Here is a 26,265-nt window from a genome sequence, read left to right as displayed (position 1 = left end):
TCTCTTAGGAATCTCTCCTCTCCGGTAACCCTAGGTTGTGCTGCGTTGGAAGCTAAAGCTAATTAGGAGAGGTGGTATCTTTGTAAGAGGGAAATTTGATTATAGACACTTAGATGTGTGGGAGAAATGCATCATGATGTCATGGTGCTGGTTAACACTGGAAATTTACATCTGCTAATGGGACATATGGGACTGCCAGCAGTCACCAGAGGCACAGAAGTTAGACATGGAGCCTTCAGAGATGACCTGGAGCTGTTGACCCATGATTTCCACTCATCAACGTCTCAACTGTGAGGGCCTACATTTGTGTTATAAACTAGCTTACTTGTGATACGTGTTAATAGGAGCCACAGCAAAGTAGGACAAGGTGTTGGGGATGGATGCCAGGCATGGCACATACTAAGAAAATATTCTAATAATGAGTTGCACTTCCAGCATGAAGTGTAGCACCACAATGAGTGTAGCACCTAGAACAGTGGTTCCCAGAAATCATTTTAACAGCAATGTATAGAATGAACTAAAAAGAGAAGGATGAGAACACACACAAAACACACACATACACACACACACACACACACACATGCAAGTTATTACAGCTTTTTGTCATAGGGATATTGGGTTTTGGACAAAGCTAGTGTTAAAGGAACGGAGAAGTAACACATTTCCAGCATTTCAATGGTCCATAGTGACAAAGAAGAAGGCTAAGCTGGGGGAACATGAAGAGTGGACGCCCAGCAAGAACAGAGAACACCAGAAAGGCAGAGAGGAGGAATGGGTCCCGTGCTTTCAGATGTGTTGATAAAAGTGTGAGCTGCTGCCCTGTAGGCTGTGCAAAGTAGAAGCTGAGAACTTTGTGGACTGGGACTTGAGAGGGAACCTAGGACTCACAGGGCTGAAGTTATGGAGGAAGGTATTTGGGGACTTACTGTCCATGCAAGAGTAAGTTTGTGGTGCACCTGTAGCAAATGGAAGAAGAGAGACGGGATGCCTGGCACACCCTTTTTCTCTCCTGGTGAACAAATGTTATGCCTTATTAACACTGAGTCATCTAAGTGACCTGACCACCAATTGCCAGTTCTGTCTGGTCTTACAAGAATGTTTCAAGTTTCAGGAATATGAATGTGTGTTTTATGTATATGATGTATGTTAGATAGATAGATAGATAGATAGATAGATAGATAGATAGATAGAGATAGATAGATAGATAGATAGATAGATAGATAGATAGATAGATAGATAGATATAGATAGATAGATAGATATAGATAGATTGATAGAGATAGATAGATAGATGATAGATATAGATAGATAGATTGATAGATAGATAGAGATAGAGATAGATAGATGATAGATAGATAGATAGATAGATAGATAGATAGATAGATAGATAGATAGACAGATAGTTGAATAAATCTTATTTTCTTAAATAACTACATGCGTAGACCAGTGGTCAAATGTTTTGCTTTATGTTCAAAGCTTTTAGTCCATAAGAAAATATAACAAAGGTCCTAAACTCAAAAGGTCAACTGTGCAAAACCCCTTAAATGTACTTCTGCAGAAGGCTACTATTTACTGGAGTGGGGGGGAAGAGCAGAAACATGTGCATAAAAACAATGTAGAAGCCACACTTCACACCAGATCCAGGACAAGTTCCAATAGGGCATGTTTTGAATGCAACAGAGAGTCTACGAAAGCTGCAGGTAAGGTCCTTACTTTGTTGGTTAAGCTCTTACAAGCTATCTCCCAGGTAGAGCCATGAGACTGTTGTTCTTCTGAATCCACTTCAAATCCAGAAGTTAAGTGAGTGGAGGGAGTTGTAAATGCAGAGGAGAATCTACTCAGCAGCATCTACCTATGCCAAAGGAGCCAAACATCTCTTTGTTTCTTTGGCCAAAAGACAAGCTTATGCTATGTAGCCAAGACTTCCCTTGAACTCACAGTAATCCTCCTGTGCCAGTCTCTTGAGTGTTGAGACTACACATGTGTGTCCCCATACCCATTCTACTCACCTTGTTATTGATGCTGTTGTTTGTTGTTGCTGCTGTTCTTTGTTGTTGTTGTTGTTGATACAGGTTCTTACTCTGTATTATTTTTTGGTTTTGATCTTACTATGGACTCTAGCTGGCCATCTTTCTATCCCAACATCCTGGCTGCTAAAATTATGGGTGTGAGCTATACCATCCAACTTCCATTTTCTTCATGCCAATACTTATTTCTATGTATTATTTTATTTTATTCACTTAAAAAAATAACCAGATACACTGAATCTAATAGAAGAGAACGTGGGGAAAAGTCTCGAACTCATAGGCACAGGGGAAAGTTCCTAAACAGAATACCAATGGCTTATGCTCTATGATCAATACTTGACAAAGGGGACCTCATAAAATTGCAAAGCTTCTGTAAGGCAAAGGACACTGTTAATAGGACAAAATGACAACCAACAGACTGGCAAAAGATCTTTACCAATCCTACATCTGACAGAGGGCCAATATTCAATATATACAAAGAACTCAAAAAGTTAGACTACAGAGGACCAAATAACCCTATTAAAAAATAGGGAACAGAGCTAAACAGAGAATTCTCAACTGAGGAAACTTGAAGGGCTGAGAAGCACCTAACAAAATGTTCAACATCCTAGTCATCAAGGAAATGCAAATCAAAACAACCTTGAGATTCCACCTCACACCAGTCAGAATGGCTAACATCAAAAACTCAGGGGACATCAGATCCTCTCGAGGATGTGGAGAAAGAGGAACACTCCTCCACTGCTGGTGGGATTGCAAGATGGTCAAACTACTCTGGAAATCAGTTTGGTGGTTCCTCAGAAAATTGGACATAGTACTACCTGAGGACCCAGTTATACCAGTCCTGGGCATATACTCAGAAGATGGTCTAGACAACCATACTCTCTTGGAGATGACCCAGAATCTGATGAAAAACTGTACAAGGGGCTTAAAGAAGACATACCCATAAAAGAGATCCATTCTTTGTGGGTCCAAAAGTGAGTAAGACGGGAAACAAGGAAAATGGTGATGTGGAGTGAGGACTCTCTAAAAGAGGGAACTCATATCTATTTGTACAGGGAGAGGCTGGGGGAAAGCCAGGAGTTTGCCACTTCAAGAAAGAGACTAGTTAAAGTAGCAAGTCTTCATGAGCTCAAACTCCAAACATTGTTTTACTTCTTCCCCCTTTTGGGGCCAGGTTGTCAGCCCATCTCTTAGCCTATGATTAATAATCAGCCCCATCAGACTTCCAGTACCAGTCACTAGGAGCACACAAATCTATCCAAAATGTCATTCAATAAAAGAAACCAGAGAACAATCTTTAACAGCTAAACTGGTTTTGATATATATGTGTCAATAAAATTTCAGGAGGGTTTAATTTATGTCAAAGTGGCATGGCTGTGCCACACATGACTTCCACAGCATCTTTAGTCATGAGACCAAGGCAGTTTAACATTTTGGTATAGACTGGAAAATGTGCTCCCAAGGCCCCAGCTCTAGCTGAGGTCCTATTGACAGTTGATAACTGCCACAAAAGGAAGAGTCATTTTTTCTTTAAGGAATGTGGTCACTGGTCCGTTCCTCATGCCTCAGCAACTAAAACCTCATAACCAGTTGCATATGGGCTGCACTAATGGAGCTCAGTGGCTTAAAATAATTAATTTACTATAAAGGGTAAACATGAAATTGGGAGGGAGATATGTGTGTGTGTGTGTGGGGGGGGTTGTCCCTTGGGAGAGTTGGAGAGGTACTGAGTGATAGATATATTCTAGATAATATATGCATGCAGGAAGTCTTCAAAGAATAAGTAAAAAGAAAATTTTAAAGAAAACTTCCCTCTATAGTTAGACAAGAAAATAGCTATTATTAAAGAATTATAGTGCACACAATGAAGAGCTAAACATTAAGATTCAACACACCCTGTGGTTTTTAAGTCTTCCTCAAACATTGTGTGCTCAATTTCTCATCGGTGGCTCCTAGCTCCAGATCTTCATATATGCGTGTATAACCTAGAGTGATTACAGAAACCAAGAAAGCAAGACGGGGTAATAGAGTCAAGGGGGGGTCCTAGAGAGAGAGATAGAAAAAGCAGGATATAAGAGATTTGAAAGACGGAATGGGAAATGGAAAAAGCTTTAATGGCAGAGTTAGAGATCAATACAGAACGAGGCAGAAGAGACCGAAACAACAGTAAGAACGGCTGAAAAAAATCTATAAGGGATCTATTACTTATTTACCTAAAATTGAGTAAAATAAAAGTCTATGTATATGTATGTACTTTAGATGAAAATTTCCTATATGGGCTCACAATATAAACAGTCTAACAAAAATTTGGTCAGGGGAGTCTGAGAGACTCACAAAACATTATAGGCCATTGCCAGTGCCCCTGGTCACCTCTCAGAAATTGAAAGTAAGTACTCTTAACTGAAGATACCATGTGCTTCAGACCTAGGACTCAAAGGATGCAAGCTGGATCTGACCTGAAAGCCTCCTCCGTGAAGAAAAGCTTTCATGGAAATGGAAGCACCATACAAGCTTCCAAATGAGGGAGCTCAGCAGTAGTCCTAATGAGCTATGCCACCTATGAATCACAGCAGTGACCAGCACAGCACAATAACCTTTATAGTACAGTAGTGGCACACATATCTTGGTGGTAACCAATAGCTCTCTACTTGGATTTAAGACCCCCTCAACAAAAAGGGAATTGTGTCTGGTACTAAAAATCTAGCCAATTGGAGGAGATCCTGTTACCACCACTTTTCTAGTCTGACATAATTTCTATTTGCCTTCTAAATATTTGTCTATTCTAATTGACTTCTAAATATTTGTCTTTATATTCATGGAGAAGTGTAGCCCTTTCACCACTTACCAAAGAGTTTCTCTTTGCAACAGAGGGGACCATTACAGAAAAGCACAACCAATCAAAATGCAAAGAACAAGTGGCTATGTGGTGCCCAGCCCCAAGTGACACTTCCACAACACAATTCCTGAATCTAGGGGGTCTGGAAAAATTGGACACATGCAGATGGAAAGAGGAACCACAAGTCCTGCTGTGAGATTACGACTCCTGGAAATGGCAGGGGAGCTGTACCCATGAAATCTCAACAATATGGCTGCCAAAACAAGACCTGAACAACAACAACAACAAGACACCAATAGGCATGCTAACATGGAAGAAGGAAACATTACTCACAGAGTTTCCACTCTGTACTAAGAACTATAGGCACTTAAGGAATGTTGAGAGCCAAATAAATAGTCTTCACTGGATATAGCTCCCCAGTTTGTCTAATACCAATAGATGATCATCTCTGATGTCATATATCTATAAGTAACATTAAGAAGATATAAGAGATTAAGAAGGTTGGGTTTATATATTTAGGTGTAAATAGATAGGTATGTAGGTAGAGAATAGATATGTGATGATAATAGATGATAGCTAGATAGATAAATTGATTGATTTAAGATCAATTAGAATAAAAAGGCTATGAATTTGTAATAAGGGGTTGGAAGGAGAAAAGGGTAGAGAAAATAATATAATCATATTTAAATGTCAAAACAATAAAAAAATTTTTAATGTCTTCTGCAGATCTGGAAAGGTAGGAGTCATCGCTTTTCAGGCAGCTGTTCTTTAGACATGGCAAAGGGAAGCATTAACCCTTTATAGTCCTCCTTTCCAAACACTTTGTGCATTAGAATTGACGACCATGCCTGCTCTCATTTCCAAGTCTTAATCCCCTCTTAATCCCCACACATCAAGTCAGAAGATGGGGCCAGAGGGAAAGACAAAGGGAAGCCCAGTCTTATTCAGCAAAGCTTGAGAATTCTAATAATCTATTGAAAAAATTTAATGAATCAAAATATTGATTATACTTATTAAAAATCTACCATTTAAACTGATGTCTGTTCACATTGCTACAGTGACAGTCATGCTTTTGCCTTCTGACTTCTTTATTGAAATGTTTTCTTTACCTCCTGTTGTGTTTATTTGTTTAATTATTTCTTTGGAGAGCACAATGCAATTACATCATTTTCCCCAATGTCCGTTTCCTCCCTCCAAACCCTCCCTAAATCCCCCTCTGGTCTCTTTCACATCCAATCCACTTTACTGGTTCCATGGCTATTGTTCTTCCTACCCATGTTTCTCTTTCCCTTCTTGAAATTTCCATTATTATCCTTAAACTATCCCCTCATAAATGTGGCATTGCCTATACCGGCTCTTCAGTGTGAACTATCTTTCTAAATGACAGAGGTATTTGGGTGTATAAAACCTTTTGGAAATATAATTTTCACTGCGAACCTCCACAGTCATCTTCAGAGTCCCTCCCAAAGGCCTTCGGTCTGCTCTTTTCTTTTCATCCTTTTTAAATCAAAGGTTATTTTCATTCTGTTTCCCCAAGGCAAGTAGGCTTTGGACTTACAATAGCTGCATTTTAATGGTACACACACACACACACAGATGAGAGACAGACAGACAGACAGACAGACAGACAGACAGACAGACAGACAGACAGACAGACAGACTGACTGACTGACTGAGACAGAGAGACAGACAAGAGATGGACAGAGACAGACAGAAAACCTTGTATCACTTCACAACAGGGACACATCAGAGAATGCATGCCTGGGTGGATCTGTTATTCTCTACAAACTAATCCATACAACACACAGACCCACCACCAATGAGCCCTGCCTCCACCCCATATAACATTCAGCCCCACTATCAATAACACCTGCCCTCGCTCTAACCCATAGAACATACAGATCTAACACCACTGGCAAGGCCTGTTGCTATGCAAAATGTTGTTACAGAGCACTTGACTGTACAGAATTGCATTATGCTTCTATAATTCTTTTTTCTAAAGGACCAATTAACAAAATATAGTTTAGCCCAAAAGATGCTGGGCCCTTTGGATTAGCATAAAGAAGTCTGGGAGTAGTTTTGCTACACATTTTATCAGCACATGCCTACTGCTGAGTTTAACGATGGAATAGCTAAACATGAACATGGCATCTTTTTAGCCTTGACTTCTTTTAATGCTAAATTGAAGTTATTTTCATGAATCTTCCATCAATGTGTAATATATTTGAACTCATTCAGACAGAAGCAGGAAGGTAAGTTCAGGGCCTGCCTGGACTTCCCAGTGAGGACCCATACATAAAACAACAATAATAACAACAACAAATCAATCATAAAATGTTGAGATCTAAACTCTAAAAATAAAAATGAAAAATACATGCTTGGGTTCTGCATATATCCATAGTTCAGTTCTGGAACTAGAATTTTCAGGATCTCATAAGGGCTATGTTTACAGAATAATAAAAACTTAACAGCAACCCATACCTGGTTCTGATGGGTATGACCATTAAATTTTTTGTGTTTTTTTCTTTTCTTTTCTCTCAAAGTATAAAAACAGTCATAAACTTCAAGGAAAAACATATAGACTCACATAATTCCAATCCTGAGGTATTTGTATCTGTCTCACAAAACAATGCTAAAACATCTAGGACCTCAATAAAATTTTCAGTTCCTAGGATGGTCAAGAATTTTGTCCAATAGAGCTATCGTCAAAACTTAAGTTTTTTCCTATCTATCCCACTTTTGCATAGACTCTGATCGCTCCGACTCTGATCACCTAGATGGATGCCCTGTAGTAAGTCTGGCTCATTGTAAGGCTGCCTCCCTACTCAGAGGACAACATGTTTATATGTGGATTACTGAAAATGCATTAAGATCCCCCAAGGGGAGATCTGTATTAACTCAGACTCAGTGACTCAAGGGAAATCAAGGCCCAAAATGCATTTTAATTTTATAAGAAATGATAAAATATCCCATGTGTTACAGAAAGTAACTTGAGATCTATGGAAGCCCAGGGAGAAAAAGCTCTGTATTTACATGGCCCCGTTGATTTGATCTATAAGTCTGAGAACAGACTCCACCCGTTCGTGCTTCAGCACAGACTTCTGCATATGAAATCCATTAGTCAGGGCATGGGACAGTCTTGTTTCCGTTATAACCAGAATCTGTCTCCTTAAACAGGAACAGTCAAGAGGCATAAAAGCAGCACTTGAGAGACCAAAAGAGGAGCAGAGTGCTTCTTCAGCTTCTGGAACTTTCTAAAAGCTCCTCAGGCCATCGCTTGTGTTTGTTCTGCCACTGTGTCTTTGTTTCCCTGAACAAACCACGCAGAAAACAAACTGAATAAATAATTGGCATTCTACAAATAAACTGTTGGCCCTTTAGTGCACGCCAATATTTGAGGAAGAGATTATTTATGGAAACATTGCTTCTCAATACAGGTGTTTTGAAGGATAGTATTAGAAATAAAAACAATTTCATAGATCCCTGAGCATTAAATACTTTTAATATGTGATATCTGCATGACAGAACATACATGGGCGTGGTATGCAGTGTTCATCCAAGTCTTTTGAGCAAAGAAGACTGGCCAAAAATAGTATGTCCAAGGTTTTAGTCTGATGGATGTTTATTTTTAAAGGTTATTTCCTAGGTTTCAAGAGAAATATAGTGGGTTAATATGGACAATTGACAAATCCCAATATAGCCTTCTCCCTAATCACAGAACACACTACTATTTTTCCCCCACAGTGCCGTAGTACCGCAGCTGAAAAGTTATTCACTCTTAGAAGTGGCAATGAGCATTCTTACCTGGCACTCTCTTGGCCCAGTTGATCATGTGAACCAGCTCCCTGTCTGCCAGGTTGGTCAGCAAGCCCATCATGGAGGCTTCGCTGAAGGGTCGAGAAGGATCATATTCAGAATAGACCACGGGTGGTTCAGCATCCAACAAGGCACTGACCATCTGGTCAGCTGTAAAGGACAAGGCAGGGCTATTCTTCTTAGTGTGCTTAATCACAAGAGGGCTTGGCCAAAGGTTGGCGGCCCTCATGTCTCCGGAAGCACCCATTTCATTCCGGCCTTCCAAGTCGTCTCTCTGACGCTTGTGCTTCAGCATTCTCCCTCCTCGGCGGTCTTTCCGAATCCCTGAAAATGCAGAAGGGTGAAGAGCAAATGCGATTACCTTTTATGCCTATCAACTTCAGGACAAACACTATCTTCCAAGATAATAGTGCTTTATTTTATTAAATATTTATATTTGTTTTATTAAATTAAGTTAATTTATTTATTTTAATTAATAAATTTATTAAAATTTTATTTAAATTAAATGCTGGAAGCACATGCAAACTTGTAAGTGTGGAGTAATTGCCTCTTCAAATGAAAAAAAAAAGGTAACAACATTGATTTGTGGCGTTTATTGATATTCATGGGGTAAATAATGTCAATATATCAAGTCTCAAGTCATTTATTGATATCAAGAGTGTACAAGCTTCTGAGAATTTAACAATGGAATTTTATGAGTGAGTAGACATTGTCTCTAGAATACTAGTAATTTTGTGTTTCTGTGTGTGTATGTATAGGTATATGTACATACATATATATGTAGCATGTATTTATCTGTGCATATGTATCTGTGTTTGTGCATGTGTGTATATGTATGCTTACATTTGTGTATATGTGTATATGTATGTGTATCTGTGTATGTATGCTATGTGAATGTGTGTGTATATGTATACATGTGTGTGTATCTGTGTATGCATTTTATGTGTATATGTATGTACATATGTCTGTGTACATGTGTGCATGTATGTATATGTGTATGTGTGTATATGCGTGTGAGTATATGTGTATATGTGTATATGTATACTTGTGTGTGCAATAAGTGCTATAAAATAACAAAATTGTAATAACTAGTTACTCAAAAATTTGGCTTACTATCAAAGACTGCTTCTGTTATAGATACTCTTTAATAGCAAATTACCAGTATTTTTAAGTACTGAAGTGTAGTGCCATAATGGAATAAGGCCTACCAATGAACAAATCCCAACAGAAACATCGATTTAACAATTGATGGCAGAAAAAATATACCCTCCAAAGAGATCAACAGTCATATAAGTTCAAATGGCAAAGCAAACAATCATCCAATTAGAAATGATCAGCCAACCAAAGGAGACCCTTCTCAAGCGAGGGCATAATGGTCAACAAGTATATGAAGAAATACTCTGTGCTAATAACCAGACAAATGCAAACCAAAAGAACAAAAGACAAGAAACATGGATGAGAACACAGAGAACTTGATGCTAGCCTACTTTTGCCTGGTGGTAAGTTAGCACAGTAGCTGCAAAACTAGGAGGTAGCTTTGTTTTGAAAAGCTAAAGTATGGAGGGATGGCTCATGGAGCGATGGTAGCTGAGAAGACTTATTGCCTTGAAGAGGATCAGGATTCAGCTCTCAGACCAACACTGTGACTTATAGCTGTTTGTAACTCCAGGTCTAGGCAATCCAGTGACATCTTTTGATCTCCATGTGAACCAGGCGTGTATGTGATGTATTGATATACATGCAGGAAAAGCATCCATATACACAAACTAAGTATCTTTAAAAATAATTTTTAAATTAAATATAGAACTATTATTCCACCGCAGCATCTCACTCCTGGCCAGATGCTCAAAGAAAACCAAGACTATGTTGATGAGATGTTTGTATCACTACGTCTATTACAGCACTGTTCATGGTGCCCCAAGAAATAGAGGCAATATCCATAAACTGATGAACTAAAACAGAACCCTAAGAAGTAGAGACAGTATCATGTCCATAAACTGAATAATGAATACTGTGCCTCAAGATATAGAGGCAACATAAGTGCCCATAAACTGAGGGATGAATAAAGAAAATGTGGTACCTATGCACCATTTGAACACTACTTGGCCATCAAAAGGAGTGAGATTCTGTCATTGCAACAAACTGGGTGGAGCTGGAAGATGGTATATTAGGCGAATAGCTCCTCATACGCAATGTAAACAGTCATCCCAGACAGTGACAGCACAAAGGCTCTTCCAAGAAGCTGGGAGAGTGTGGGTAAAGGAAGCGTAGAGTGATTGCAGCCAGGTTACATTTTCAATCACACAGGAGAAGTAGGCTCCAGTGTTCTGTTGCACAGTGCAGTGACCAGATAATGAGACCTAACTGTGTGTTTTTAAGAAGCCAAAAGTATTAATAATCAGTACAGAGATATGATAAGCCTATGAGGAAACTGGGATGCTTTCTCTGGTGTGAATATTACACTATGTACTGAAATAGTACATAGTACATGGTTCTTGATATATACATATATATATGTATATATGTCATTGACATATATATGAATGACATATATATATATCATTGATATATGAATGACACATATATACAGATATGTATATGTGATTATATATACATATATATATATATATATATATATATATATATATATATATATATATATATAAATAACCAGACAACATTGTATGTGAGTGTGTAGTGTGTCATGTTTCTGTGCATGCACTCGTGTATGTGGGTGTACACATGGGTGTGCAAATGCACATGGAGACCTGGCATCAACATCAAATGTGCCCAGTCACTCTCTACCATATTTTTCCATGTCAGAGTCTCTCACTGAACCTGGAGCTTATTGCTTCAACTAGCCTGGCTGGCAGGCAAACCCCAGGGGCCTTCCTGTCCCCTCTTGCTCAGTGCTGGGATCACAGGCATGCAGAACAGCACCCAGCTGTCCCAGGGTGGGATTCCAACTCAACTTCCTTGTATGTGCATGGCAAGCACTTTACCTGCTAACTGAAGTCTCCACAGCCCTTCAGCTAAGGCTGGAAGCCTTTGAGATTGTTTTTATTAAATAAAGATTAAAAAAAAAAACATTTACAAGGACCCAGAGAGATGGCTCAATTGTTAAGAGCACTGGCTGCTCTTGCAGGGGATTTAGTTCCCAGTTCCCACATGGCAGCTCACAATCAACCCTAAATTCAGTTCTAGAGGAAATTCCAACACTCTTCTGACCTCTGCAAACACCAGGAACATATGCAGTGCACATGCAGACAAAACATGCACATGCACATGCACACATGCACACACACACACACACACACACACACACACACACACCACTAGATAACTCCATCACCTAACAGACCTAGCTGGGGAGTGCTACAGATGCCATTCTACTCATGATGCACTATGGTCCTGGACCCTGGGTCAGCTCAGTTAAATTCTCATGGCTGCTGTGCTGTTTTATTAGGAACTGAACCAACTCTGTCAGTGTCTTTAGTTACAAGTTTGCCACAAATGCATTTTTTTTTGAAATATGAAAGTTTTAAATAGTTTTCAAATAATCTTCTTCCAATGGTTTACCCACCTGTGACTCTCACTAACTAAAATTAGAGTCTCAAGGGGAGCAGGTGGACCAATTTTTCTGCTGTGTATTCTTTGAGCCTTTGACTCAGAGTCTTACCCAGAAAAAGGCCATCCTGTCCTGACCAAATGTTACAAAAATAACTACTTCAAAGGCCAAAGATGAAGACAAGCTACTATATTTCTTGCAAATTTATCTCTCCAAAATTAGATAGTGAGTTAGAGATGAAGTTTTAGACTTACATGGAAGGAATTATCACTTTAATAAAACATTACTGCAATTGTTCTGCTTGGTTCTAATACATGGTCTCCCTACATAAGCCCAAATGTCCTAGGCCTTGCTGTGTACACCAGGCTGGCCTTGAACAGCAGAGATTCACCTGCACCTGCCTCCCAAGTGCGGGGAAGAAAAGCATGTACCACCACGCTTGGCTAATTCAAATATTTTTAATACTGAACACATGAAAAATAAACACCGCATACCAACTGCTTTTTCAGGGGAATATATATTGTCAATTAATATTATAATTTAGACTTGAAAACAGTAAAATTATATCTTTTTAAAAAAAATCCAGCTATACGTGTGTTTCAGTTTTTTGACAAACAAGAAAGAATGAAGTTCTCCTGCCTGTCCTGAGTGACAAAACATTAATTATTCCTACTCAAAAATGAGCATTTACTGCACATCCTGGAATAAGCAATAATAATAAACACTAATATTTTGAATTATTAGTTTGATCTATATGGGTGATAGCTTGCCTGGGAACCACTGCATGCCTGGAGCGCAGGAAGACAAGAAGAGGATGCCGGATTCTCTGGGAGTGGAGTTACAGGGGGTTGTGAGCCACAGCGTGGGTGCTGAGAATCAAACCTGAGTCTTCTGGAAGAACTGCTAGTGCTCTTAATGGCTAATCGGTCTCTCCAGAACCAAAGATTGTTAATTTGAACACTAATGAGCATTAAGCATGTGGTTGCATCTTAAGTACTTTATACTATACGGGAGGATGTTTCAAAATAGTCGGACCTCACAATAATCTCATGGGATGAATCTTGGAAACTGCCAGGCAGGACTTGCCTGCTATGTTTCTGAGTGCCACACGCTAACAGATTGGATTCCCTCAGTGATTACTCTGTATTCACATGCTGCCTTTGAGAGGAAGACGACTTTGTTCCGCTTTTCACATAATCCAATTTTGAGACTGGCTCATTATCATGGGCACAAAGTTCACATGCTTAGGGAAGACTAGAAGTCAAGCAGCAGGACGTGACTGGCCACCATGCACATTTCAATAATCTCATGGTCAAAAGGCCCAGCATCTCAGTTAAGGGAAGTGAATATCCCACTCGATCTTGTTCATCAGAACACACGTAAAGCATCAATGCTCATGGCTAGATGATGCATATTTAAGGAAAATGTGCCTGTTGCAATTGGAGTAGCTAGAACATGGAGGAGCCGTGATTTTAGGCCATGTGACAGACAAGTGAAGAACATGAGAATTGACCCACTGCAATGGAACCATAGAGGAAACAAATGCACTGCTCACAGACACGAGAGTCCTGCAATTGTTTAAATGGTGACCTCATGGCTAAAATGGAAACTGCTCGCAGAAACCATAGACAATACAGCAGGATAAAGCATTCTACAATAGGAAGACAACACTCATGGTGCCCGCCACTTGGAAAACACCAAGCTGAGCCAATGGAGGCGTCCAAGAGTCCTCGTCTAGTGTGCTTCCTGTTGCTGTGATGAACACCAAGAGCAAAAGCGACTTGGGAAGAAAATGGTTTATCTGGCTTGTAGGTTATGTTCATCATTGAATGAAGCCATGGAAGGAACTTGGAGAAAAAATGAAGCAGAGACCGTGGAGGAAATGTGGTTTATTGAGTCACCCAGAGTGGTCTGGGTCCTTAGTATCTATCATTTATCAAGAAAACACTACACAGGCACACACACAGGCCATGCGAGGAAGGCAATCCTTCAGCTAAGATTCCCTCTTTCCAGGTGTCAAGTTGACTACAAGTGAACAGGGCAGTAGGCTGGCTGGAGACGTTGTGTGTGCACGTGTCAAACCAGAAAATGTCCTTTCTTCGGGGACTTTACAAGATCATGTGTCTTCATTCAGTGTTTAAAATAATGTGTTGGGCCATTACACCCACTTGATTCTTACAGTGTGATGATTCGGGTTATTGAACACAAGCCAAAAACGGCCCCAAGACTGAGCTGCAGAGCCCTGAGAGGCAGCTGGAGACATGAGTGAGCTGTGGATTTGTAAAACCATCAAGCAGCCTTACAGAAGAAAGAAGAGTCTGTAACCATGCATAAATATTCTAACTTATTCCAAAGGCAAGATGCTTTACAAATACCAGAATCCCTATAAGCAAACAAAATAGAAAATTATGCACATTGTTTGACCGATTGTATGCAGTAGAATCCCAGAGTGTGGCCCAATAGGGAAAAGACTGTTCTTGCAAGCGATAAGTGTATACATTAGTAGTGGTACTTTATATCAATATTTCATAAAATTCAAATAAGCCCTGACTAGAATTAAGTGAAACTGGAAACAAAAAGAAGTCCAACTTTTGCTTCTATGTTTCTATTTCACCAACATGAAGTGGCCACTAAAGGTTAGCTTTAACACCACGGGCAGTATCTCTGTGACACATACCACTGATTCTTACGTGCACAGGACGAGGAGTAATTATCCTTACACCTTCCTCATAAGTGTAATTCTCACGCCTCTTTTGTGACATCATGTCTTGGGCAATAGTGACACCCCAACAATATGGTTACAGAACAATTACGACACTAATTAATGCATGCACATAGATGGGGGACATCTCACAGGGTCCCATCCTAGACAAGGAACTATCAGAAACCATTGGCTTCTGAGAGAAGAAAAATGAATGCCGGAGATGAGCCCACCCATTGATCAGCCAATACCAAATGGTAAGCCCTGTAATCATGTGCATACAAATAACATGGTAGGACTGAAGAGGACACCTAAAACTGTTGTTGTTTTTGATGGTGGTGGTGGTAGTAGTGGTGGTGGTGGTGGTGGTGGTGGTGGTGGTGTGTGTGTGTGTGCAAAACAATAATAATCAAAGAAAAGGAGGCTGTGGCTATGGGAGGGATAGACAAGGTAGGGATTGGAGGGAGGGCACTTGGGAGGGGTTCCAGTGAGGAAAAGAAAGGGGGAAATGATGTAATTATAACTTGATTTTTTTCAAAGGTCAAAAATAAAGAGTGATGGCAATAATTAAAGTACAGAGATAAAACTAAAATCACATTCATTTCTTCCTGACATTTTCTGGAATCGTTTGTAGAGCAGCAACACAAATCTACCTCTCCTTGACTATTTCTTTTTTACCCATCAGAGTAAAGGTCAAAAGACTAAACTACTAATTCACGAAGAAGAAGAAAAAAGTATTATTTAAAAAAACCCAAGAGTTTAGATTATGCAAATATCAAACAGGAAAATCCATGACAATGACTAAGTTTATTCATAGCAAATAGCAGTGTGGTGTGTAATGTGATGTAAAGGAGACACACTGGACTGTCATTTAGCCATGAAAAAGGTCCTTTGCGGGCGCCTTCAGCAAGGCGCCCCCAACATTGTGCCTGGACATGAGAGTAGCCGTTTGCTATCTGTTAACTCTCAAGCTCTGTCTCTGATGAGATCGTGTTCTCATCAAAGCAATGTGATCTTTTTAAAAAGTCGTTTGACACATAGTCAAGATTTTCCTAACAGCCATGCATTTTACTTAAAAGGATTGAGAAGGTAAATGCTATTTTATCTGCCCTGTATTCCTAAATGTTCAGGACAGCCAATCCGAACTGATGATGTACCCTCAACACATTACTGTGAGGGCAGAGAAAAGCCACATGGAGACCTTCTAGAAGCTCTCACTGTGGATTTGAGTGGCACTAATCCGTTGCGAGGACATTGATGGAAGGGTATGTTCTAAATCAATAAACCAGACAACCAGGAGGAGACTGCAAGGCAGAGGAAGCATGGCCGGCGACCCTAGAGAAGCTGGGTCAGATGAGTACTTCAAAGACTGCCTTTAGTCAGGAGGAAGCCAGAAGGAAGGCAGGAGCTGCTGGCTCTTAAGGAAGCCATTACAGCTGCTTGGACAGTGATGCCCTGGCTCTAAAACAAATCATTTATCCTAATGCGTCACACTGAAAAAGATGACATCTGAATGTCAGAGGTGTTTTTGTGGTGCCTTGCAGTAGAAAGAGGGAGATACTAAGACTCAGAACCCCTTTACTGTTTAAGCAAGCATTCTTCCACTGGGCTACATACCCAGCTCCAGCCCCCTTTTTAAAGACAGGGTCCCATTATGGTCAATCATGCCCTTGATGTGCACCTGGCCTTGAACTTCCATCTCCCTATGTGCACCTCACAAATGCTGAGCTCAGAGGCACACACCACCACGCCCACCCAGAGTTTAATCATTTTTTCAGCCTTTACATTCCTTGATTTGATCCTGTAATCTCGGGGGGAAAAAAGTTAACATGCTATCTGTATATCCAGTAGTGATGGAATTTTCTGAATTATTGGCTTCTAATACAGTCTTTCAAATTTTCTTCTATTGGAATGATCTTTTTCCTCTTAGGAACCTACACATCTACCAAAAACAACCACAGCAAATTCAGCAATCTTCCTGAGTTCCCTGCAACTACTTCAATGTATTATTATTTCAGACATTTGCATAATTGATTTCCTTTGTTTTTTTTTCAGTAACTTCAAATTACTCATGAGGTATTAAAAAGCCAGGCAAAGAAATACACTAAAAGCTTTTTAAATTCAGTGTGCTGAAATAAATAGGCATGCTGATTAGGTACAAATTAAATAAAGATAACAACCTAATAAAGCAGCAGCAAACAAAGTAGACACTCTCATTATGGGTTGTGTGAGTTAAATCCTCATGGCATCCATATTGAACAGAAAGGGAAAAGACTTAGGTTATCATCCATCAGGTCTAAGGACAGCTGAGGACCTGAACCCAGGTCCACTGGACTCCAGAGCATATGTATCTTAACATAGACTATAAAATCTCTATGTTTAGATCTGTTGAACTTTTCCCATTCAAACCCCTTTGAAAAGTTTAAACAACAGCAGGATATTGAGATATATAGATTAAACATAAATTCATAATAAATCTCAAAGAAAATGTGTTTTAAGATAATTTTACCACATCAAAGGTGAAATAAAAGGCTGAAGAGTTGGCTCAGTGCTGCTCTTCCAGAGGTCCTGAGTTCAATTCCCAGCAACAACATGGTGGCTCACAACCATCTATAATGAGATCTGATGCTCTCTTCTGGCATGCATGTGTACATAGAGAAATAGCACTAGTACACATTAAATAAATAAAGAAACAAATAAATTTTTTTAAAGATGAAATAAAATTCACAAACTAGCTATGTGGGCGTGGTTGCTAACCGAACACAACACATTCCAAAGACATGAATTTGACACTTACGTGCTGAGGAAGGATAGGAAATGCTAAAGGTGTTTGTTGTCAGTAATAGAGCCATTGTTTCCATAAGCACGGAAAACTTTCTACACGCAGAAAAGCACTGCAGTTTATGACACAGCATAGTCTTGAACCTGAGCGGAGCTGTTCAGGAAGCACTCACTTGCACTGTGGTACTGGAAATACACGGTGTTCACACTGTGTTCCAGAAACCAGGCTACGTTGAAGCTGGGTGAGTACTGCCCGAAAAGCCTTGGGTTCATAAAGTGTTTGAATTTGAATCATGTTTTGGTCACTGCATTCAGAAACGTGTTACAACTTTTTCACAAAGCCTCATATTCAGTCAGGTAGAATCAGTTTAGGAGGTTTTGCCCTTCATAATTAAATAATGCTGTCTGTTTACATTTTGAAGTCACAGATTATTGACTTTATCCCAGCTTTCGGTATGCTGTGGCAAGGACCTGTGCATCTACCTGAATCATTTCCAGCTACTTAACATTCCTTCATGCCAAGAGAATCACCCAAGCTGACCAAACAAAGCATTTTCTCAAATATGTATTGATTAACTTCCTTCGTTTCTACCAACTGCCACCATCTACTTTGGTCAATCACTGTCTCCTTTAGTTATGATGTGTTAAAGGGCCAGTACCAAGCTATGGAACTGTGGTGGTTTAAATAGTAATGTCCCCCCCCCCCCATAGAATCATGTGTTTGAATGCTTGGCCCATAGGGAGTAACACTATTAGGAAGCCTTGTTGGAGCAAGTGCATCACTGGGGACAGACTTTGAAGTCTCACATGTTCAAACTAGGCCTAGTGACAATCCTTCTGCTGCCTGTGGATCAAGATATAGAACTCTCAGATCCTTCTCCAGAACTATGTCTGCCTACACACTGTCATGACGATAATGAACCAAACCTCTGAAACTGTAAGCCAGCCCCTTTCCTTTATAAGAGTTGAAGTGGTCGTGGTGTCTCTTCCCACCAATAGGAATTCTATGACAGGCACTGATGTGAGGTGTTGAATCTTTCCAATGTAAGCACTCATGAGAGACACTACCTTGAAGGAACTGTTGGGACCCTGGCCCTTTTCTGTCACTGACTTTATGTCTAAGGCGCCATGACAGGAACCAATCAGTATCTTTTGCTATGAGTTCCCTCCACTACATACCACTTTATTAGCACCCGAGAGTAGCAAAGTCAAACAAACGTGGACTGACACAATGTGCAGAAAGAACTTCTTTCTCCATATAAGTTGATTACCTCCAGTGTTGTGTTATAGTAATGGAAAACTGGCTGACTTACTATCTGTCATCCTTTATTCAAGTCATTGCAGCCTCTCCTTATCTGCCACATACTTATCCTCACTTTCCACTGCAATCCAATCAACTGGTGATTGGTTAAAGTGCAGCCACTTTCTCCACTTCCTCTCTAAGTCACTCCATGAGCATATGACCTTCCATGGGAGTTGTGTCTTATATTTGACATCCGTGTGGCCAGATAGCTGATGGAAGCAGTTGAAGGGACAAAGGATCCATTCTTCAGTTGGCCACTTCAGTGACTATAATCCAGGATAGTAGAGGTGATACGATGAGCATCCAGGAACTCATGCACAGATACTGTTTTGGGATTAGAGGATGAGGTTAAGTTTAAATAGAAATTGTAGGTTCATTTCCTTGGAATATCGGCATGTTCTTCTAGGTAACTGACATTTAAAATAAGTTGTGTCTTTGTTATTTTCCAGGTTTTATTTGTAAATAGTGCTTCTACCAGGATGGTAACTTCGTACTATCCCCTCTATCTCAAACTCATGAAGATAGTCTAAGAATTCTTTTCATCCTTAGAGTGGAGGGGAAACCCCTCCTGTTCTTCTATTTTCTCTATTATCAAACTGTCGGTGTGAGATTATCCATCTCTTCTGGGATTTCCCCATTGTGGATCTTCCTTCCCTTCCATCTTTGGTAAAGAACAGTGAGCAAAGATAATTTCAAGCCCTACTTAGCCTGTTTTGGTCAGGAGAAGGTGAAGTGCATTTCTGTAAGTCAAGACAACCACATCGCATCCCCTGACCTCCCTCTCTTTCCATGAGGTAAGCTCAGAGGCACAGACTCCAGAAATTGGCTCACGTGGCCTCTTCACATTGTGGTGCACTGCATGCAATCCGCATACACTTTGGGCAGTTTCCTACCTCCCACATCTGGAGACAAAAAACACTCCCTCCTTGTCCAAAGGTGCCGTCTGATGGTTCTCTCCAGCCAGTGTCACTGCCTATATTTGAAGTGGAACTTGGAACTGTAATTCATGTCAGGGGCTGCAAAAGAAGCAAGTGGCCCTCCAAGGGGATGCGGTCCTTAATACGCTCCTTAGGTATCACCATACCAACGTAGCTGTCTATTCAGTGGGATGATTTATCCCCCTAGAGAGGAATGGGTTCTCAATACAAGGCGGGAAAACGTTCCCGATGATGATACTTGATGAACTAAAGCACAGACTGGCATAATTGAATTGTGGTAGGGTTTTAATAAATATACACATATGCATCTTCAGGATTTTAGTCCTTCAGAATCACCACAAAGCTTTTACAATGACAGTAATTAAGAAGGACTGGGGGATGATGGGAGATTTCATCCACAAATATTGAAATAAAATTTCAATAATTGTTATAATAGGCATTTGTTAATTCTTGGCTTCCTGGATTCCTAACTATCTTCCTACATTGAGTAATTTCCCTACTGTGAGCTGGCAAGAGCCAAATACAGAGGTGGATGCTCGAAGCCAACCATTGAACTGATCACAATGGAGGAGTTAAAGGACTGAAGGAGCTGAAGGGGTTTGCAACCCCATAGAAAGAACAACAATATCAACCAACCAGAGCTCCCAGGGTCTAAACCACCAACCCAGGAGTACACACGGAGGGACCCATGGCTCCAGCCATATATGTAGCAGAGGATGGCCTTGTCAAGCATCAATGAGAGAAGAAGCCCTTGTCCTGGGAAGGCTCAATGCCCCAGTGTAGGGGAATTTGAGGGCGAAAAGGCAGGAGTGAGTGGGTGTGTGTGGGCACACCTTCATAGAAGCAGGAGGAAAAAGGATGGGATATGGGGTTTCGGGAGGGTTGGAATTGGGAAAGGGGATAACATTTGGAATGTAAATAAATAAAATATCTAATTTAAAAAGAAAAAATACAATTTAAAAAATTAGTTACATACACAAACACACACACACACACACACTGTTCTCTATGGCCTTGGAATCTAGGATGAATGTGGGGACTTGGGCTCCACCCACAGCTTGCTCCCCAACTCCAGGCTGTCTCGGCAGCTGCCATGTCCTACCCATTGCCAGAGTCTGGTTCTTCAGCTTGGCCATCAAATCTGTGACCTAACCACATCACTTTAAAGATCCAATGTGTATTGCTTGAAACCATGAACACCAATAATCATTATAAAAATAGCTGGCATTTGTTTCATATTGGCAACATAGCAGGTGCTCATCTAAGCCCTTGGTCTAATTGACATAATTTAATTACCGAAGACACAATGTCAGGTCTCTGACACAGTACCACATCTCTTTCAATGGCCAAGGAAACTGAGAACAGATTGGGTGTGTAGCTCAGTGGTTAGAACACTTGCCTACCAACCCCAAGGCCTTGTGTTCAATCCTCACTGCATGGAAGTAGAAATGGAGAACTGGGGCTTGAACCTATCACGCTGGCTTCAGGCCCACACTTAAACATCACGTGGCAACCTGTCTCAGGAAAAACTGATGGCTGCAGTTTGTGCCTATGGACACTGTTAATCAGGAAAATAAATGAAGTAAGCTCTGTTTACAAATGGGCCTGGAATCCCTGGAGGTCACTGCTTCTACTGACCCATTGTAGATGCAATCACAAATGTGTAATTACTGCAATTACCAGCTGTGATGTTTCTTATTAGTGATTCTAAATTATGTAAACCCTGGTCTGGAAACATTTAAAAGGGCATTTCCTCATTTTTGCACTAATACTATTATTTATGCACTTTACGTAGACCTTAGGTGTTGGAATATTAAATATATTAAGATGGGCTGTTTTCCCCAAATGTGGTAGATGGGCTAGAATGGGCCTATCAAAGTTAGCTCTCCCAATCACGCTTCCCATGATTTCCTAGGGAGCCAGGACTGAGAGAGAATTGCTGGAAGAACCACTGTGCCTTGGACAAGGGTCTGTGTAATTTACTAATGTGTGTGCACAGAAATGATGTAATTCAGCTTTAATTTTCCTAATTCATTCACACAAGCCAAAGTATTCATGGCCAGACACTGCTGTGGGGTAAAATGACAAAGTCCCTCTACTCAACGATATTCTTTAATTGTATGAGGAGGATGGACATTAAACAAATAAATAATGTCAGGAATTGATAGATCCCAGGAGAGGAAAATGAGGTGAGAAAGGATAGGGGAGGTAATTTAAAGCAAGGGATGCAACTCTGAGATTGGAGCTCAGGACAGAGAAAGCAGAGTGCTCATCTCTGAAACCAGAGGAAGGACCAACTCCGAAGGCTATCGGTAGGCAAGAAAGAGGATGGGCCAGAGATGGAAAACATGACCACTGTCTCAGCAGCCCTCTCATTTATCTATCCCCAGTAAAAAAGAAAAGGGAAGCCACTTGCACAGAACCCAGGAGACCAGTGCTAAGACAAGCACTGAATCCTGAGAGGGAAGAGGCCAGTGATTATGCGCAGGGGAGAGACCTGACAGAACTGGTAGTTTTAAAATATCACTGTGTCTCTTCTAGGTGGACGTCTTAGTTAGGGTTTTATTGCTGTGAACAGACACCATGACCAAGGCAACTCTTATAAAAGACAACATTTAATTGGGGCTGGCTTACAAGTTCAGAGGTTCAGTCTGTTGTCACCGAGATGGTAACAAAGCAGCACCCAGGCAGGCATGGTGCAGGAGGAGCTGAGAGTTCTACATCTTCGTCTGAAGGCCACTAGGAGAATACTGACTTCCAGGCAGCTAGGATGAGGGTGTTAAATTCCATGATCACAGTGGCACACCTACTTCAACAGGGGCCACACCTTCCTAGCGTGCCACTCCCTGAGCCAGGTATATACAAACCATCACAGTGGACCTTAAGGACAATGTCAAGGCTACAGAACAAGAAGCCTTCTGACATTGTGGCAATGACCAGGTAGTAGATCATAGGCACTTATATTATGATGACAAAACTGAGGTTGAGAGGACCTGAGCTCTGCATGTGTTGTGAAAGTAAAGCCAAAGAGACTGGCAGGTGAATTGGATGTTGACTTTGAAGAGACAGGAATGTTTCAATCAGCATGATTAAGGTTCCTGTATTTCTTGTGAATAGTTTCAACACTGTGAACAGATACCTAAAAAGGAGTAACCGGGGGAATGAAGGCTTTGTTTGACTCACATGTTAAAAGGATAGAGGTCAGCATAAGGAACTGGGGTGGCTCTTTTAATATAACTGGGAGGCTAAAGTATGGATGGTTCGTATCTTGATGGTACAGGAAGCAGAAATGCTGTCAAGCTATAATCCCCAGTGACCTGTTTGCACAGGCAACTGTTCAAACATGTGCTGTTATGAAGCACAGCAACCAAAGCATGGGATGCTCGACTGGAAAGATAGAAAACATAGGAAACTACAAGGGAAATGGAACAAAATTATAGTATGAAATTACTTTTTCGTACTCACAGATGGAACCCAGAATTCACAAGTGCTAATCAGGTGTCTCCTGTCTACTCCGTCCTCAGGCCCCAACACTACAGTAAAAATAAAGGACGTCTTCAGTTCGTGGGTGTGGCCAATGAAGCCTTAGTAAGCTGGGCGATAAATCGATATCTGCGTGCCAATCCGGCAAATGTAAAGGTCCAGGCGAATAAAAAGTGCAAGGTTTGAATGAAGGTCAACAAAGAAAGACCAAGAATCATGTCAGTTATAATGGCCGAGAACTTTCCATAGTTAGCAACAGACAGCAAACCAATCAATTCCAGTCACTCAGGCGATGAGCTCCACCTTCAAGGTGTGGATGGACAAAGAAAGGCATTTTAAAAACCAGCAGAGATGGGGACCTTCTGCTAATAGAGGATGGGGAAAGAAGACATCAGAGAAGTGCACAAGCGTGACCTCCCCTAGCCCACTGTTCTAAAAGGATAGCAGTCAGCAACTGAACAAGAAGATCCGGTCTCCAGCCTTCAGGGGAGGGGCTTGGCCTGCCTTTGTATCTTGGAGAGATGAATTAAAGATGGAGAGCTGAACCAGAAGCCATGTTTTGTCTCCACGTGTTTTCTCTTGTCACCCATTCCTATACCCATCTCTCCTTCCAGGGAATCGGCCGTTAGAATGTAGGAGCTGGACTCTACACACAAGAAAACACATAAAATACTTGAGGAACTGATCCGTCTTGAATTCCAGATCTAGGGAAATTCTCTTTTAAACATGAAAGAGAATTTTTAAAAAAAAATGAATCAGTCAAGCAAAAGCTGAGAGACATTGCTACCAGGAAGTTTGCCTATGGGAGATGTTGAAAAGATTTTCTTTGGGTAAGATGAAAGTATATGTGAAGGGCAGAGATTTATACCTACATAAGCATGGAAGGAGTAAGAGAGAACAAAAAGAAAGCAAATATTTTAAATTTCTGGAAAGTTCTAAACAAATAACTTTGTGGTTAAATTAATTGCTGTATCCTCGGTGTAATGTGCAGAGAATGAACATGGTCGACGGCAATGGCTCTGAGACAGGAGGGAAGCCGGGTATGTGGTGCTAGGGTGTGTCTACGCTGCTTATAAAACAGAACGGTGTTACTCAAGCACCTAAAAATGTACAGTGTAAACTTTAGCGGAGACACGACATGAAGACATTTTGAAATACATTTGACTTTTGAAGAGCAGGGATAAATCAGAATTATATAAAATGCTCAAATGAAACTAGGGGAGGACAAAAAGATGCACCTGGTTGATGGCAAAAATAATGTATCAGTGACTGCTTTAAATGTAAATGGTTTAAAGACGCCAATTAAAAGACAGAGACTGTCAAGATTGAATTATGGGTTTGTGCAAGAACCTCCATTAATTATCAAGAATCTGATATGTTAAGCATGAAAGGGCAGAGAGGGAGATGCCATGACACTGGTCAAAATATAGCTGTAGCCTCTATATTAATTGGAGCCAAAGAGATTGCAGAAGGCAGACATGATGAAGAGTTATGTGTGGAATACAGAACAATATAAGCATCAATCCTCCAGATAAAATACAAGAGTGATCATGCATGTACCTAAGAATAGTGCTTTAAAATTGAAAGGAAAGTCAGAGTCATTGATTTATTTAGACTTTTCTTCCCCGTCTATAATGTGGAGTTCCACCAACCAGAAAAACAATATAGATACAGGTGAGCACTTTATCAGCAAAGTAGATCTAATTAGCATTTCTAAAATATGCCATCAAACAACAGTAAAATACATAATTTTCTTGAGCTTTTATGAGACACTTAAGATAAGCCAGGAATGGAGCATAAAACACACTTTTTAATATAAAAAACAGAAACCATAGAGAGCATGCTTCTCACACCAGAATAGGAATGAGCCAGAAATTGGTTAAGTGAAAGGTTCTTGGGAAATTCCCAAATATTTGGAGATTAAACAATGCACTTTTAAAGAACGTGTGTCTGGAAGATGAAGTCTCAAAAGAATTTTAAACATTTTGAATAAGGTGAAAATAAAAATGAAATGTAAACCGCATTAAGGTGAAGAGAAGGGTGCTTACGGAAAATCCAGAGTGGTAAATATACAATATAAATATAATGTAATTATAAATATAATATATGAAAGGGAATATAATATAATATATTACTATATTATTTATTATTATAAATATATTACACATAATATATACTATAATTATTATATATAATATATAAATAATAATATATAATATGTAATATAATAATATACTATAATATATTATATTCCCTTTCATATTATATTTATGCTATATTATAATATATATTTCATGTATTATATTTTATAATATAATATATAATTATAATTATTTATAATATAATACAGAAAGTATCATATTTGTAACCTAACATTAGGAATCTCATAAAGACGCTTTAACAGTTGGGTATCCCAAAGGAAATAGAAAAGCACAATAATTAGGTCTGCTTTGTGAACAGGGCCAAGCACCAGCGGCTAAACAGGTCATTGGCCCTAGGGATAATCTAATATGATCATTCTGCTATATGGACATAGTATTAAAATAACTCCTAATGCTTTATTGTTACAGCCAGATATCTTGTGAGGGATATCTATCATCCATCACAAGAGAAACTCCTTTTTGCCACAAAGGCAGCTAACACTGGTCACCATGTAGAACAGGTGACTGTGAAGTGTTCACGCATACATGAGACTTATGCATTAGGCCTTGCCCTGCGAGGTTCAGTGATTTGCATGAAAGAGGGAGTAAGAAATTCTGTAGGAGACAGAAATCGGGGATGACTCCAAGGAAACAGTGTTTTCTGCATACAAT

General features: G+C 40.0%; 1 protein-coding gene across 1 annotated transcript in view; it reads right to left on the bottom strand.

The window, feature by feature from the left end:
• The window catches only part of Esr1 (estrogen receptor 1), a 347,754-nt gene that overhangs the window by 116,112 nt on the left and 205,377 nt on the right, over positions 1 to 26,265 (bottom strand). The window contains exon 5 of the mRNA XM_052169737.1: positions 8,667 to 9,002. Coding sequence (XP_052025697.1) covers positions 8,667 to 9,002 — 336 coding nt within the window. The remainder of the gene's footprint in view (positions 1 to 8,666; positions 9,003 to 26,265) is intronic.

The sequence above is a fragment of the Apodemus sylvaticus genome, chromosome 23 (genome assembly GCF_947179515.1).
Source record: "Apodemus sylvaticus chromosome 23, mApoSyl1.1, whole genome shotgun sequence".
In the NCBI taxonomy this organism is placed as follows: Eukaryota; Metazoa; Chordata; class Mammalia; order Rodentia; family Muridae; genus Apodemus; species Apodemus sylvaticus.
The sequence above is the reverse complement of the archived record's forward strand: the minus strand, read 5'-3'. Positions and strand labels throughout refer to the sequence as shown.